Consider the following 17546-nt stretch of genomic DNA (forward strand, 5'->3'; position numbering starts at 1 on the left):
CCTGCCCCATCCACGGGGTTTGAACCCCTCTCACATTGAGCCACAGGCTATAAATGGAGCGTAGGCAGGCGGGATAGTAAACACACACGTTGAGTCCATCATGCCTCAGAAATGGTGTGTGTGTGTGTGTGTGTGTGTGTGTGTGTGTGTGTGTGTGTGTGTGTGTGTGTGTGTGTGTGTGAGAGAGAGAGAGAAAGAGACTCAAAAGTCTCCACAATTGGGAAAATCATAAGGTGTTTTAATAACGTCTCTTTGAGTTTTTCTCAACTTACCATCTCTGTTATCGGAAGTGTTGTCGAAGGTGTGGCTTCGTTGTTCCTTCCATGCGATGTGTGCAGTTTCGGCTCGTGCTCCGTGTTTTGGTGTGCTGCTGCGCTTGAGCCCCCATGCGCCGGCAGCCGTGGACCCCCGTATGCCCATGTGAGCCCGTCCACGCCAGCGACAAAGCTTATTATTCGGAATACTGCGCGTTGCGTGCAGCTAGGTCGCCTCCAGCAGCTGCAAGAAATTATTGGTTTGTAGTTTGTTATTACACACAAGCAGTTTGTTATTTGTGTGTATTTAAGTTTTACTATAATATCTCCTTCTCCCTCTGTGGGGTATTTTTACTGTGCGGGGCTCATCATAAATCATCATAAAGGGCCCGTCATGGTCTAGAAGGACAAAGCTGCAACCCTGCCCTGTTGCTATTTTTGTTCTACATGTGTTATGTAATGTTTTCAAGCTGTCTTGCTGCTAACCCACTAATTATGGGTCAGTTTTGGCCTTCTGTGCTGTTAGAGAGGAGGGATCACAAGCCATTTTGCTCCACCTGCCGCAATGAGAGATGGGTAGCTTTGGCAGGGTGGGGTCAGACTTGAATAGGTATTGATTGGCACCCATCAGGGACATGAGGGGATGCAGTGCGGTGGAACCTGGCGACCCCCACCCCTAACCCCCAATTCCGGTTTGTACCTAAATATAGCCGCTGCCCTGCTGGGTGACGGAGGGTTCACGCTGAAGGCACCGCTCTTAGCCGCTGGCACCAGCTGGTCCGTACCTCGTTTTTGCATGGACGCTCACTCTGCTGTTTCTTTGCGGCTGCCCCAGAAAAGAGTGAAGGCAAAGGCATTATTCACCGAGCCATGCCTCTCCTCCCCAAAGCGAAAGCAAATTTAACTGAGACTCGTCCCCTTCACCATAAGCCAACCATCCAGAGCACTGTGATAGTGTTAGATGGGCAGTGTAACCCCGTAAAAGGCTAGCTTCAAAAGGGTGCTTGGATATTGCTGGAGATTTTGTGTTTGTTTTTCATTTTTACACTGAAAAACTTTCCTGCAGTCCCCAGAGTCCAGTGTTACTGATGCTAATGTTGTTGTTCTTTATTTATATGGCAGATGGCTTGACGCAGGCCAATTTACAGGGCATTAGCAGATGCTATAGGAGGGTACAGTGGAAATGCACAGTGCATTTAAAATGCAAATTACAAAGTGCAAGTACAGGCTATAGTCGGTAATTAAAGTACTAAAACAATTAAACTAGAGCTTGTAATGACCTACAGTTGATTTTTGTCTAGTCTTTTTATCAGCCACTGGTCAGTCTGAATTGATTCAGGTTATGGCCATTGCCACGAGGACAGTGGTGGAAGTGGAACCAGTGGGGTTTCAGAAGATAGAATGGAATTTTCATGGGGTTAATGGGTGATTTTTTTTTTTTTTTAATTTAAAAAAAAAAAAAAAAAAACTTTTTGTTAAGCTTTACAATTATTTATTTAGCTGATGCTTTTCTCAAAAACAAGTTAGAGTTATTTACCCCTTTATACAGCTGGGTAATTTTACTGGAGCAATTTAGGGTAAGTACCTTGCTCAAGGATTTTACAAATAGAGGTGGAGATTGAACCTGCGACCTTTGGATCTAAAGGCAGCAGCGCCAACCACTACGCTACCAGCTGTCTATTTAGCTATTTCTTTCCCGAGTGACATAGTTTCACCCATTTCTACGACTGGTTATGTACCCTTCTCTAGGGTTCAATGACTGGGTTCTTTCTGAGACTTGAATCAGTGACCTTCATGCCAGAAGTCTTTATCCTTATCTACTGTGTTGTGGGAAACACAGGACACAAATTTCAGAGAACAGCATCGGTTCAATGTCTTTTTAGATGTGTTGTCATGTAGGTCAAACATTTACATTTATTCATTTTGTGGACACTTTCCTCCTGAGCGACGTACATCTCAGAAAACAACACAAAAAAATCTATTCATCAACAGAATGAGAGGTTTGGATGCAGACACGTGATTATTGGGCGCAGTCAGTTTGGCACCTTAGCACCACATGAACCAGTATACATCACGTGAGTAGTTATAAAACTCTGGTAAACCTGAGATACAGTGCTAAATCACTGAGGCAGAGCGCTGGTCTGTAAACACACTCTGTAACTTGCACAAAATCACTCATGTTTTAATAGCGCTCAACAGTGAACGTTGGCCCAGTGAAAACAGGAGCAAAGCTGCTTTATCACACACATCTTTTCTTTATGCCCCCAACTGTCTCTCGACAGCCACATTTCATCAGGTACCAATGTGCAGGAAAACAACCTAAGCTTTCACTTGAGTGTAATAATAACCCAGACCTGTCCTCCAGCAAGGCCACTGAAGGGTGCGGCACACTTTGATTTCAGCCCAGCTGCCCTGTCTCCCCCCCCACTTCATGCCACGACCTCCCATGATGCTAACTTACAAGGACAGATGCATTGTTTGGCATGACTTGCTTTTCAGAATGGTTTCAAATAATGTCCTGGCTCTTTGAAACAGCCTGTTTCAGCACGCATATGCAAATCCGAGCCTGTAGCATGAGACGTAAAATGTGTGACGCAGTGAAAGGGGAAGAAACAATGCTTTAAACACTGAATATCTAAATTTTTAGAGGTTTAAATCTCTAAATGAACATGAGGTCATGTTCTGTTCGCCGCCATACTTTGGGTACTATCAGTAAACGTAATTTGCAGGGTATGCAGGCCGAATTAGTATCGGTAACTGTGATACGTGGGTTAATTGTACTCTTATGAACTTAAGAAGTAAATGACTCTGAATAGCAGCTATATTTCCAGTTGCGTTATATTTAATAGGTGTTTCTTTCTGTGAAATTTTGCTCTGATAGACTTTGATAATGTATGTGTTTAAATGAGCTTCTGCAGCATTCCTTGATGTTTAGGAGATACTGGGGGATTTAGGTGGTGTCTGTGTACACTTGTTGAAGTGCTTTTGTGCTAAGCACATTTTGAGTCAAGAATCCGTGACTCACGCCTACCATAACAAAAACCCTTTGCGCTTAAAATTCATATCATACTCAAAGTTGTCATCTTGCTTCCTCAGCTTAATCCCTGGGAAGATAGATCACACATCCACCCCCACTGGAACGACCAAGGGAGGCAGTGGGCAGAGCTATGAGTAAGAACGCGAGGCTTGTGACCCGGACGTGGTACATGTACATCGGCATCTTGGGTGGGTAGGTGGGTGGTTGATCTTTCAACCCTGAGCAAGGTGTTTAAATATCCCGTTGGATAAATGCTTGATAAAGAGAACATGGAATGCCTGAATAAAACATCTTATGAGGTCTTTTCCTGGTAAATTATGCAATTTAATGAAGGAAGTTATTCATTATTACTGTCCTTACTATTACTTTCGTGATAAAAAGGTAACTTCATCTCAGCATACTTTCTTAACGCACAAAGAATGCATTGAGTTCCGGCTCTCTTTCGGCACCCGGCAGCTGTTATGAATATTTATAATTACATTAGCTGCTATTACAATTGCATAACCACATTTTACTTTATAATCTTCGGCCCTGCAACTGCAGCACGTAATACACAGTTGCAATGAGTGGCCAACCTTGCTACAAACAGCCACGAATAGCATGACAAGCTTGATGTTCCCAAAGCTGAGGATGGATGTTGTGTATAAGCGGGTCACTTAGAACAACTACGTTCTACCCAGGAACTGCAGCAAGTCGAGAAATTGGGGGAAGTGATGAGCTAAAAAAGTGTCTATTTTGGGGGAGTAAATGAATGTTCCTTATGTTCATTGATGGTTGTAGATATTCATTGATTGATGTTGGTATATCTATGCTGTACTCGCATGGGAGTATTTATTACAGTTTGTGAGACTAGTTTCAGAGTTTCTTTATTGGAATTCCTTTCAATAGTGTCAGTTTCTATGATGCCTACATTACTTATAGACGTACACTAAAACTAATTTTTTTCTGAATATGCCTGTGTGAGGCGAGGGACCAGATACGGAAGAACCTATTCCCCAAGTTCAGTCTAAAATGACCCAACAAATACACAGCCATTTATATTCCAAGTATAAATATTGTTCCAAACTTTCACAGATTTTCATTTCTTTCTGATTTTTATTTCCTATTCGTGTTCTTTTATTATCCCCCCACAATCCCTTGTTTCATGATACATTTTCACATTGCGTGGAAACAGAAGCTAAAAACTAATTTTTAACATCTTATTTGTTTGCTGCTTAAGTAACTTATGAATGTGATAGATGTACTATAAATGTCCCAAAGTGGGAAATGGAAACAAAATGGAGCAAATAATAGCTAGTTCATTAGTGGTGGGAAATGAGGACTCTGGCAGCAACGCAACGTGTTACATGATACGTAAGAAAATGGTTTTTACATCACTTTGTATGGTATAACGTAGTTATCATAACCAATCTGAGCAGGTGACTTATTTGGCTCCCGATGGTCAGACATTTCCAGCTCAGCCCATATTTGGTGCTCTTACACCAATTCTTGACGTCTCGATAGTTTAATAACCATATATGGAGTGTCTGCATAACAAGGGAGTGAATTGGAGTGAGTTGAATATTTCAATGAGCAAGTTCATTAAAATGATGGAATTTGCTACTGTTCTGGAAGTTACTAGTTAATCCTAAAATGCTGTAGTCCAGGGAAGAAAAGAAGCGCAGTGCAAAATTACAGAATCTGTCTTTCTTTTGTGATTTTCAGTACTTTCTGACGCTTTTTTTGTCACAACTTTCAGTCAGACCCAAAGCCGGCAATGCAGCAGAATATTTGAAATGCTCTGGAACACATCATTCTTTGCGGAAAGCGCTATCCTCCATGGCCAGAAACACTTATGAAATTGGAAAATAGAAATTGCTGGTGCGATTTTGTGACTGGGGAAAGCGTGGCAATTGGCCACAAGGGTACTCTAAACAATCCAAGAATTACATTTTAGCAAATCCTTGACAACAACACAGAGGTGGGCTCTTAAGTCCAACACACTTCCGTAGACAGCATAAGTTCCGTCTGTTACAGCGGAACGAAAATACAGAAGTTTAGTTATCTGTGACACTTTCAGCAGTCTGATTTTAATTGAATTTCAACAACATATGGTTATATTGCTTCTGATAACTGTATCATAACCTTTTCTTTTGGACGCCTAAAATACGTTGCTTTTCTACAATCCATAAGGGGGGTCATTTTGACCCAAATATCTTGGTTTTTTTGGAAATGTTCAAAATGGATAATCCCATGTTTTGCCAGTCCAGAAATATTTTGGAAAATCTTTTTTTTTTTGGGGGGGGGGGGGGGTCCTTTTCTGCATTTTGTGGGGAATTCTAAAAATGCATATAATTTTGTATTTCTGTGTTATAAAACATGACATTTTACATTTTTAATAAATTGTGGATCAGTAAACAATGAGACAGTGGAGTATAGAAATTAGCATAACACACACACACAGTCTGAAACCTATTGTCCCAAGCGGGGTCACGGCGAACCAGAGGCTAACCCCGGCAACACAGGGCACAAGGCTGGAGGGGACACACCCAGGATAGGATGCCAGTCCGTTGCAAGGCAGCCCAAGCAGGACTCGAACCCCAGACCCGCCAGAAAGCAGGACCAGGACAACCCCACCGCACCCCCTCGTAATTAGTATAACAAAATGAATCATTTTTGACCCATGTTGTGAATACTGGGGAGACTATTCTTCTAAAAGGCATTGTCTTTTTCTGTGCTGCAAAACATCTTACGTCTTGTGACACGCTGCTCTGTAAACTCGCATATAAGACGAATCACTTCACCATACATTCTAGGGTTAAAATTGCTGCAGTGACTGATTATTTATTTAGTTCATGTTTTGTTTGTATGTTTATTTGATGGATAATATTTGCCCCAAATTTGGAAATCCCATTTAGTCATGTTGGAAGTGCTAGATATTTTGACTGATTCTGCAGTTGCTAAAGGCTGTAGCAAGAGTGGGTTGATCTTCCCAACTTGAGACATCTCCTCAGTCCCGACTAACTGAGCACTCCCAACATTCGTTATCCTGGGTGTTGGGTACTCTTGCGATTACGGAAATGTGCTTGCAACCAGAATGCTGGCAGTTTAAGTCTCACTGCCACAACAGCTGTTGGACCGTTGATAAGAATATTTTCCCTGAACTGTTCCGGTAAAGATATCCTGCGTCAACAACCAGAAGAATCTGTCAGTAACTTTGCATGAACGTATCAGTTTAGGAAAAAGTAATCCATACATCTATGGCCCAACCTGAAATCACAGCATCTTGACACTTGGTTAAGTACCTAGTTATTGAATCTTCGTATGTGGTTTTGTAATGTACGTTGTGATCGTATACTTTTGCAGCATTATCCATCCTGTTTGTCTGCTGGGAGGAAGAATGAAATCTGTTGTTCTGCATTCCTACTGAGTTGCTCTGATTAGCACTGTGGAAGTGGTCCCAAGATGCTGTTCTTTCAGTTTCACAAACAGTCGCTGAGCCTTGGACACTGCAATATTCATCCTCCCACACTTACAGTCTTAAAAATAACTGCCTAAACCAATAATGACAATGACAGTGATTAAGATGATGATGAAAGCAACCACCGGAGAAGAACACCACACGTTGGATGTAACCAGGCTGCAGTTCTCCACGCGCGTGACTGTGTATTTGACCTTGCTCCTCAGTCGGCATTGGATGCGTGTGGTGATGCATTGGTAATGTTTCTCCTGCCCCAGCCCCCATGTTCCAGCTTCTCAGTGGAATCAGTTATTCCATGCTCTTTCTTGCTCATGGCAAGATGATGTGTGGCTCAGAATTATCAGAAGCTATATGGCTGCAGAAAAATCGTACCGCTGTGGAGATGGTTGTCTCTGACTCATGATAGGAAAACCAGTCGTTCGTGAGATCCAGGCTTTTAATGAGTATTTATAATAGCGATAATCTAATTTATGAAAGCAATTAAGGGGCACTGTAGGCCAAGCCCATTCAATTTGATCTCTTTAATCAGCTACGTTGCAGTTCATCTGAAGGGACGTGTGTTTCACCTGGATAAACTAGAGGTGATCCACTGTGTTTCTGTGGCTGTTTGTGTGTATTTTTGGGCTGTGCGAAGAAGTAAAAATGGGGTGTGTATATAAGGCAGAAAGCAGTTTTGCTCTTAAAAAAACAAACATCACAGAAAGCTTTAAGTATAATAATGTAGACTATGTCTGCCTCCATGGACAGGGTTGTTCTTAGACACAGGATATGCAGTCAAACTGTTTAATGGAATCCTTAGATTTCAAGCATACAGTAATGGAATCGAAACCTTTTCTTCTTTTATGGGAAAAAAACAGTATGAGCTTAGAAACCCAAGATTTTCTTTTTGTTTTGCCTATAAAGGTTCACTTTGTGCCCTTGACAGGCTGCTGTTTGTCCTTTTGAAACTGGACCTACTGGCCTTGGATGCTTGAACAGTATATGGTGACACTTACTCAAAGGACTCTCCCATTTAAGACCTTGAGTAGAAGCCACAGCTGAGACATAATCTGCTGCTTCTTCCCTATTGTTTAATGAGCTCTGAAAAGAGCTGCTTAGCCATCTAGCCTCGTACTCCCAGCACCCTTATCTCCTCATAATCAGATGACGCTAAGTGGAGCGATGGGGAAAACATACATAGTGCTTATGCTGTTGTGTGTCACTGCTAATGACATTACCCACCACTTCCAGCCCCAAGGATGTAGCTGATGCTTTGAGAACTATTGACTGGACCAGATGCAGTTGTATTGAATTATACGTGATTAGAGGGTGGCCAAAACATCAGGAGTGTCAAACGCAATCCTTATACTGGTGTGTATGCTGATACTCTCTGGTACAACCAGTTTAACTTCCTTAATTACATTATTTTGCCATTAGTGTTTTGCCTGATGTTTGATTCCAACTTGGCATATGTATTCATAGATATTCCTTTTGGAATGGGATAGTGGTGTGATTACATGAGTCCAAGTATAACTTTCAGCCCTTTTTATGCTATAAGGGCACTGGCAGACCCACCTGGCAAAATGCACTGTAATTTATACGCTTTCCTTTGTCTAAGTAATGAGATCCTAGGACCGATGTTTACCAGTTGTCTTCACTGGGGATCAGAATACATTTGCGGCTTTATTTATTTATTTACTTACTTATTTTTTTAAATTCAGTTGCAGTTGTTCCTTTGTAGTCTGGATGACCCACTTTCCTTCCGCTTTCATGGGTCACTTCACTGGTGAAAGCACACCTCTTGCCTGTGTTATTCAGTTCTTGCCTTACCCATTCTTTACAGCAGGAGCGGCAGATTTGGTCAGGGTGCAAGTTCATCAGAGTTTGGGCAGGCATGAGCATTATATTATATAATACATAATATGAATTTTATTTTCTCTGCCAGGGGTTACATTTATATTTACATTTATTCATTTGGCAGGTGCTGTTCTCCAAAGGAATGTACAGCTTAAATAACAGTGCATTTCACCAACAGAAAGAGACACATACAGATATGCAATTCTTAAAGTACAGTCAATTAGTCCAATACCACAGTTTGTACATTATACCGGTTGCTGCATATAGAATTGATACACTAGGTTTTTTTTTTTATTATTATTATTATTATTATTATTATTATTTAAAGAATCAGGTACTGCAAGTTTATGGTGGCAATAGAAGATGTGTTTTAAGACTTTTCTTAAATGTGAGACGGATTCAACAGATTATAGCCACAATCAAGAATTTTGATTTCGGGCCTCTTGTGCGTGGAACCACCAAACGCTCAAAGGTGGTGGAGTGTAGTGGTCTGATTGAAGCGTACTGATTGACCAGGTCCAGGGAGCAGATCACTTAATGGCCTTGTGGGCTGTTACCAGAGTTCCGAACTCGACATGGGCAGCTACAGGCAGCCAATGGAGGAAGATGAGGTGGGAAACACAGGAGTGATTTTTCCAGACACAAGGTCAGACACATCAGATGCATCAGATGGAGAGGCTTAATGGTAGAGGCTGGGATATCATCATGGCCTGCACCAGAAGCTGCATACTTTTTTCTCAATGTTCTGGTAATCTCTGATGGTTACTGCAGGTCATGGTGTCTGATAAAGTAATAAGTATGTCAGGATGGAAATTTGAGGGGCGGGAGTGTGGAACAAATCGGAAGAGAAGCCGCACTTTAATTTTCTTTCCGTTTGTGTGGTGCATGCCTACCACCTAACAATAGAAAATAAATAAAATAAATCTGAGCACTGAAATATTTTGACTCTGAACGGTACCATTGCTTCAGATTGGGCCTTTTCTCTCTCCCCGTTCTGGGTTTCAGACCTTTGTTAGGAATTTTGCCCCTTAGTTGGTGAATGAAAGGTTTTGGATTTCGCCTTCTCTACTGGCTCACACCATGTGAAACCCAATCACAGCTGCCAAGAGTGTAAGGAAAACAGCTGAGCCTTATTTTTGGAATGAAATGAAAGGAAACGGAATCCCCTATAAAGTGTATGTTAATGAGTTGTTCTTAATTAATGAAATGCGACATTCAAATAAGCACTACACGTTAAAATATAGGTCTTCATTTGAAATCCTTTCGAAGTGTACGTTTTGTTTCTTTGTGCTTTTTTTCAAGCCGTCCATACATACAGACCGATAAACCATACTTTGAAGCAGAAACCATTTCATCACAGTTTGATTTAAGATGTAATTCTGATGAAGTGAAGTTTCACAGCTGTACACTTGCAAAATTCACGTGTTGGGGAACAGTTTTAGGCTTTCTTTATTTAAGGCAACTAACAATCCCAAACTCCAGGGATGGCACTTTGGAAAGATGCTGTTTGTGTTGCCTTATGTTGTCTTCTGTGTATTTGCAAGCATTGCTGGAAGACCTCTGAAGGACAGGCTGGTTGATCTTGCAGCAGTGTCATAGTGATTAACCCCCCCATCGCTTCCTTACAGAGCCATGGGTCGACAGCCTCCTACTCTTTACAGGATTTTCCAGCTCTGGGTAAATGTTGTGACAAGCAGGCCTTCCTCCGAAGGACAAATTAATGTGGCAATATGACATACACATTCATGTTGACTGCTATTGTAGTTTATATGAGGTAAATAGGCTTAGTCTGCAAACCAGGGGAGCAGACAATAGTAAAGCCGTTATTTTCTTGGCCGAGAGATTCTTTAATGAGACAACTTGGGCTTTCCCCACAGTGAAAGGTTTTGTATGAATAGGCCAAGCGAATAATAAATGACTCAGTTCATTTGGGAAGGAAATCTCTTTCATTAACTGTTGTGGTGTATATTCGAGCACCATAGTAAACCACTTACATTAGCATGATCTCTGGCTTCTCTCGGAAAACACCTCCTCTCCAGTGGAGATTTCCTTGTGCTTGAAAACCACCTTGACTATGTTTCTTTACAGCATGTTTCACCTGTGCTATGTCTAAGGCATCGTTGCTCACGCACAACAGGAGTCATTCAGTCCTGGTCCTGTAGTGTCCTGATTCTACGAGAATGCAGTTTAATTGCTGTCTAATTTACACCCGAAAACTCAACTAAGGTTCCGTTTTATGCAAATAAATACATTAATAAATCGTGCAGCCTCCCAGAGCTAGGCTTTCTCTCCTACCGATATAGAGTTGTAAGGTGGCAAAAACATTTGCAAAGTCCGTTTCATTTTGAATCAGCCTTGCTTGGTTATTTATAGTCATTTAAGGTTTACAGAAGGATAATGCCCAGTTTCTGCAGTTATTTTGTTCTTAAAAATGTTCAGTTGAGCACATTCTTATAATGTCATGGAAGCGTCTCACTTGATTTTGCATGAGTTGATCTCCTGTGTATTTTGCCTGGCATGTTTCTCAGCTTTGTTGTTTCCACTTCAGAAGCAGTGCACCTCCGCTGGGTTGTGTATACAGCCCGGTCTTCCAGTCGTGTCAGGTTGTTGTTCTTAAAACAGCACACCGCAAAATGAATATGAAATGTTAATATGAAAAAAAGCACTGTCAGACAGGATTGTGTTGAATTCAGCTTTACCTAATTTTCCTGTCTCTTCTCTTGTCCTCCTTCCACCTTCCCTGTAGATCTCTGGTGGAGGACGACGACCCTCACATGAAAGTGTCCCTCGGGAGCGGTGATATGGGCGTGTCCTCCCACCTTCAGGCTTCAAAAACAGGAAACACCCGCTTCTTCACCAGCAACACCCACAGTTCTGTGGTCCTGCAGGTGAGTACCCCTCCGTTGAGCCACCTCATAACAGAAAAGTAATAATTTGACAATGCTGAGAATGCTAAGAACTCTTGCTGCACCACAGGACGTAAAGAGAATGAAAAGAGCAGGAAACATTTTCACAACACCGCGGTTAGAAAGTACTGGGTTTTCACAGTCGGCTGTGAAGTGTACAAAGGGTGCTTAATTTGAGTGGGTTTAGACTGTAAAAAGAGGGTCTTGAATTCTGTGGGGGAGGCACAGTTGCGACGTAGGCCTCTGCAGCTGTAGAATGAGAAAGTTCAGGTTTTGTCCTGTAATTAAGCTTCGGTGTCGAGGGAAGCTGGTGCTGCCATCTGGCCTAGCTGGAACAGCAGTGCCGAAAGGACCTTCAGTCCCGCAATCGTTATCGTCACTGTCATCATCATCGCTCTGCTCTGCTCAAAGACCTTCATTAGCCCCAAGCAGCAGGGTGAGAGTGGGGGGGGGAGGGGAGTTGCCCCAGTACTGTCTGCCTTTGCTGAACGGCAGCCTGGAAGATGTGTCCGGGTTGTCGTTTACCATTCGTTGCCCTGGTGACAGAAGGTGTCTGAATACAGTAGAAAAGGATACGAGATGCAAAGAAATCTGTGCTACAACTTTATGTTGAGAAGGTTGACATATGAAGCTCTTGGCAGACCGAGGCCTGGACTCTCAGTATGAATCCGTTTAGATAGATACTTAGGAGATGGATAAATACTTTATTGATCCCTGGGGGGGAATTCAGTAAGCTGTTCTCAGTCATCATTCTTAATCAGCTGTTAGTCATCAGTCCTTAATCCTTACTTTAAGTCATCCTGATTTTCAGTGCCATTTATTACTATGACAAATCTACTACATGGCACATAGTTATATACATTTTGTTGGAGGAAAAAAAAAAAAGTCTTATTTGATTTTGCACTCTCATTCCAAGTTTGTATTTTCTCATCATCTGCAGGTATAATTTCTTACAGCAATTGAGATTAGACTGAGACACAAAGCTCTCCAAAGTAAAAGAATATACCTGTGGCAAATGAAATGGGGAAAGTGGATGAGTGGTAGGGTGAGTTTTGTGTAACTGAATGAATCCATACAAGATGCTTTAGGTAAGGATGCAGTAGGTGTACTGACTAAATAATAATTAGCTTAATAATCGGGGAAATTTCCACTTATCATATTAACCACAGAATGAGGATGCCTGTACACTGTGTCCTCGACTTACAAACAGATTTCCAATTTTCTTTGTATCTGTCTGGATATCTGTTAATGACTACAAAGTTAACTTTTACCTCTAAGTTGCAAACAGTAATGGCTCAATAATACATCTCTCCCTCTGCTTATTAGGGCATAATAAACACAACAAAATACTCTGTTTCTTCTATCCATTATCAGTAACTGTTTGTCCACTAGGGGGGTGCGGTGGCGCAGTGGGTTGGACCGCAGTCCTGCTCTCTGGTGGGTCTGGGGTTCAAGTCCCGCTTGGGGTGCCTTGCGGCGGACTGGCGTCCCGTCCTGGGTGTGTCCCCTTCCCCCTCCGGCCTTCCGCCCTATGTTGCCGGGTAGGCTCCGGTTCCCCGTGACCCCGTAAGGGACAAGCGGTTCTGAAAGTGTGTGTGTGTGTGTGTGTGTTTGTCCACTGCAGGCTTGCAGGGGTTTGCACATTTCGAAAGCATAGGGCACGAGGCAGGATATTCCCCACACGACGCCCCTAGATCATGTAAAACTTAAAATTTTTATTAACCTCAAATGGTATGCACATTGAAACTCATTTCAAATTACTGAAAATTAAAAAACACATAATCTCCACCACTTCCAGTTCAATGCTGTTCGCTGATTAATTACATAAGCATGTTCATCAGCTTCGGGCCTCTTTCAACTTTATCATCTACACAATAAAAGTTTAATAAAACAGATCTTTCTCTTTATTTATGGTTAAGTAAATATTGTGGCTGTAGCTATAGTAAGTAAAAAATACTTTTCATTTTGGCATTTTTTACTGATTTGGAGCTGCATTAAGATTAATTTAAAATGACTGAAGATGAAACATTCTCAACCACAAACCCCTATTCAGTGCCTGTTGTTGACAAATTCATAAATATAAACGTCCTGCGTTCCCCTCATCCTGCTATTGATCACTGACATTCAGGAGCACCAAACTGGAGCTGTACACTTTAAACACTTTGTAAGTGACTTGAATGATGATGGTAGCACACTCTTCTTCTGTTTTACTATTGTCTGAGTGTGTTTTTGTACAGCCAGCCAATGACTGTATGAAAAAATGCAGGTTGCTTTTGCTTTGCTGCAAGAAGAAATTTTGTAACATAGAATAGTGAAGAAATACAAGAAGCCATTGTATTGTACATATTGATCAAATGATGACAGTAAGCACAGTTAGTCACACCTCATTTTAATTAGCATCTAAGCAGTAATGAGGCCATGATGAAGCACTAGTCTCATTATAACAATATAAACTGCTCTTTAATTTCTTTTTATCTGAAGCCCACCATTAGTTGATTGTGGTGCTGTGTTTTTTTTTTTTTTTTTTTTTGCCCCCCCACATTTTGATCCAGAGTTGTTTTAATTCTCATCTCAAGACGATTGGTCCAGACCTCAGGGTGAACACGTTCCCTGTCTGAGTTCAGTCTCTTAACGTAAGAGTTGTCCTCCTTACACCAATGTGTGGTGTCAGTGTTTAGGAAACGCAAATGTAATAACTTGTCATTTTTTCTTGGAATGCTGTTCAATTGCATTCTGAGAATGAGGAGAAGTTTTGGTGAACGAGTAAATTTGCTCAATAAATTTTAATAGGTTCCTGAGTTACTGGGGACCAAAGATCAATGGCTTCTGTAAATCACATGAGCTTTTTTCCTCCGTGTTTGTTCTGTTTGGCTGTGTAAATAAAGCTCAGGTAATGATGAAATCTGTGCCAGATGAATATATATACTAAGCGCTTTCATTCTCATTACAAACCCCCAAAGGCTTTTGAAGGACAATATCTACGTTTGCTTAGTCAAATTTATATGCCCATGAAATGGATTGTTTTTTTTATTTTTATTTTTAAAAAAAAAAAAAAAAAAACTACCTTTTCAATTTCTTGATTTATTGTCCAGAGACATTTCTTTTGTTTTTTTCCTAACCTTTTCTTCTTCTTCACAGTCGGCACTCAAGGGCACAAAGAAAGCAGTATGCCTAAGATATTTACCACGTTTATAGTCTTGAGTAAAACTTCCCTGCTACACACACGATGGACTCGAAGCAATGAATAGCTTTCTGGCTTTTCATCTGCTCCATGAACAGATTAGCTGGCAGGCAGAATTAGAAGCTCAGTTGAAACAACGAGTTGGTAGCCCGCTCTACCTTTATTACAAGATCATTAGGGAACTGCCGCCACCAATCATGTGGCACATGTTCCTAACAGTTAAGCTTTTAATCCTGTAATGTTCGCAAGCGTCAGAATGGAAGAAGTTTTTTTTCCCCCTCTCTTTAAATTATGATCAGTGGCCACTTAATAGAAACCAGAGTATGCTGTGAAACACAGCATCTTATGAGTGAAAAAGCATATAGCTTGGTATCACTTTTGATTAAATGGCCACCAGTTATAACTGGCAGTGTAGTACCCGGTAACACCCTTTTCTGAGAAAGGATTTGCGGCAATTAAAGTGCAACGCCATAAAGATGGTGCCACTTGTATTTCCAGGTATAGTGTGATAAAGATGTTGATTGAGATGCTCTTCATTCTTTATGCCTCACAGGATTCCAAAAGGTTGCATTGTCTTCCAATCTTGTAACCTATTTATCTTTGATTGTACAGTTTTTTTTTTTCTTTTTTCCTCTGAATTGACCTGATGGTAGCGCTGAAGGTCATAAAGCAGAACACTGATCCCAGGAAAAAAAAAAAAAAGACTGAACTGGACAATTAATCTTGTAAAGACATAGAGCTAGAAATCTGTTTTGTCTGGAGCAAAATAAACTTAGCCATAAGTGCCTAACAGTGCCCAGAAAGAGGTAAAAATATGTCATATAATGGTTGCTTGCCTCTGTATAATTTAGTAGGCACATTGTGCTCTGTTGGAAGGGATTTACGATACCATGGCCCTTGGCACACCTCAACTTAGTATACAATCTGCAGTCCCACTTTACCCATAACTCCTCCTCTGCACTGCAGTCAATGGTTCTCCTGCTGCAAAAATCAAACAGTTTTGACTCTTTCCTTAAGTCTGTTTGCTGACTGTAAGTAAATACAAGGTACTTTGTGTAGGAGGTCCTGTAGTGGTTAAATGCAGAGACATGTAACCAGGAGGTAGGCAGTTCAAGTCCTCTTAAGCAAGTTGCTTAACTTCTATTTTCCCAGCAAAACGTCATTTTCTATACAAAGGTAAAATTGCATTGTTGCACAAGCCCTGCTTTTCAAGGATAACCTCCTGTCATTTGCAGGGATTTGACCAGCTGAGGATAGAAGGGTTACTTTGTGATGTGACGCTTGTGGCAGGAGATGGGGATGAGGCTTTTCCAGTCCACCGGGCCATGATGGCCTCCTCCAGCGACTACTTCAAAGCCATGTTTACAGGTAAGGAGCTTGTCGAGGATTCACGGCGCACTTATGATCAGGAGGGTGCTAGGGCAAATTGGCATCAGGAACAACTCAGAACTTGGATGGCAAAGATTTTAGTTTGGCACTATGGTTTGCCAGCATGGCTGTCTGTAATAATTTATTTCTTTGTGTTCATTATCTTGTTTCAAAAGGAGCGAACAACAGATTCTAAAAGAATGACTGTGTCATCGAGTCGAGTCCGACTGAAATGAACAACTTCCATGGTTGTCAATGCCATTCCCTTTTTGCACGCATGTCTGCAGGATGCAAAGTCCATGCACCCTGAGCTGGATTCAAACCCAATGCCCACCAAACAGCTCCAGAGCTGTGAGACACCAGCATTAACTGCAGCGCCTCCGTATCTTAAAAGAATAATTTTTCTATATGTCTATTCTGCTCCCTTCCTACCATGATTCACATGATTAAGAGCAAACAAATGTGACCTCTCATGTCTACTTCAAATGAAGAACAGATTTTGCCTCCTGCCTGCCTCGATCATCTTGCAGAAATGTGGCCTTACAGCTTCACAATTGCCATTTGAAATCCAGCCTCAGCTGTGTGCTGAATTTGAACCCTTGCTTTCTTGACATGTCCTTATACCCTGACCACGTGTAGCTGGAAGGCAGATTTGTCTGTTATTCCAGACTGCAGTGCTGCTTTTAATGTCGCATTATGGATGTAAATTTAGTTTGCTCGTCAGTCTCCGGGAAAGAGGCTTCCACTGGAGCACAGCAGGACCCTCCAAGGTCCGTAGCAGCCTTTTATTTCTGTCCCGTCTGCAAGCCGCATGCTGCGTCCTCAATTATCGTTCTTTAATTATACGACTAAAATATGAACATTTCCCATACTGCAGCTCTTGTCGTAGCAAAAGAAAAATGTAGGTCATGTTGGAGGTACAGGTAATGTATGACACCGTCTGATTCAAAAATGCATTAGATCTAGTAAGCTTTCATGTGAATCTAAGGATCCACAGGGAAGCAAATGTGTGTGCAGTGGGCTGACAGAAAGTGGTACTTTGGACCATGGTTAAATTAAGTTTTTTTCTTGAATAGAATCTAGATTCTTAGGATCCTTTTTCCTTTGTCTAATTAATGCAATGCAATTAATTTTTATATAGCACTCTATCCTGAAGACAGACTCAGAGCACATTCACAAGGTTGCGGTGAAGCAAACGGCAAACTGTACACATACCTGAAGGAGACATATATTCATGTAATAAGCACAACTAAAAATAACAGGGGCAGAAGCCAATAGTTCAGTGAATATGTGTTTGAATGTAAAAAGTAATTGAGTCATAAGCTTAGCATGTTACGGTTATGAACAGAGAATAAAGTGTCCAGCCAGCAAAGGAGAAGAGGGGATCAAAAAATCCAGACTGAAATCAAACTGGAGAAACTAAAACTTTGAATAAATTCTCTTCCTGGGGATCCATTGTGTTTGCTTGATTTAGTTCTAGCCACTCTCTTAATTGGGTTTAACT

The 17546-nt window shown here is 41.4% G+C and overlaps 1 protein-coding gene across 4 annotated transcripts in view; it reads left to right on the plus strand.

Annotated features, from left to right (window-relative positions):
• LOC108934075 (kelch-like protein 13) overlaps positions 1-17546 on the plus strand; it is a 48458-nt gene that overhangs the window by 17473 nt on the left and 13439 nt on the right. For all 4 annotated transcript variants that reach the window (XM_018751578.2, XM_018751580.2, XM_029251591.1 and 1 more), the window contains 2 exons: positions 11334-11475; positions 15910-16042. In XM_018751578.2, the coding sequence (XP_018607094.1) occupies positions 11334-11475; positions 15910-16042 (275 nt within the window). The remainder of the gene's footprint in view (positions 1-11333; positions 11476-15909; positions 16043-17546) is intronic.

The sequence above is a fragment of the Scleropages formosus genome, chromosome 4, assembly GCF_900964775.1.
Source record: "Scleropages formosus chromosome 4, fSclFor1.1, whole genome shotgun sequence".
NCBI lineage: Eukaryota > Metazoa > Chordata > Actinopteri > Osteoglossiformes > Osteoglossidae > Scleropages > Scleropages formosus.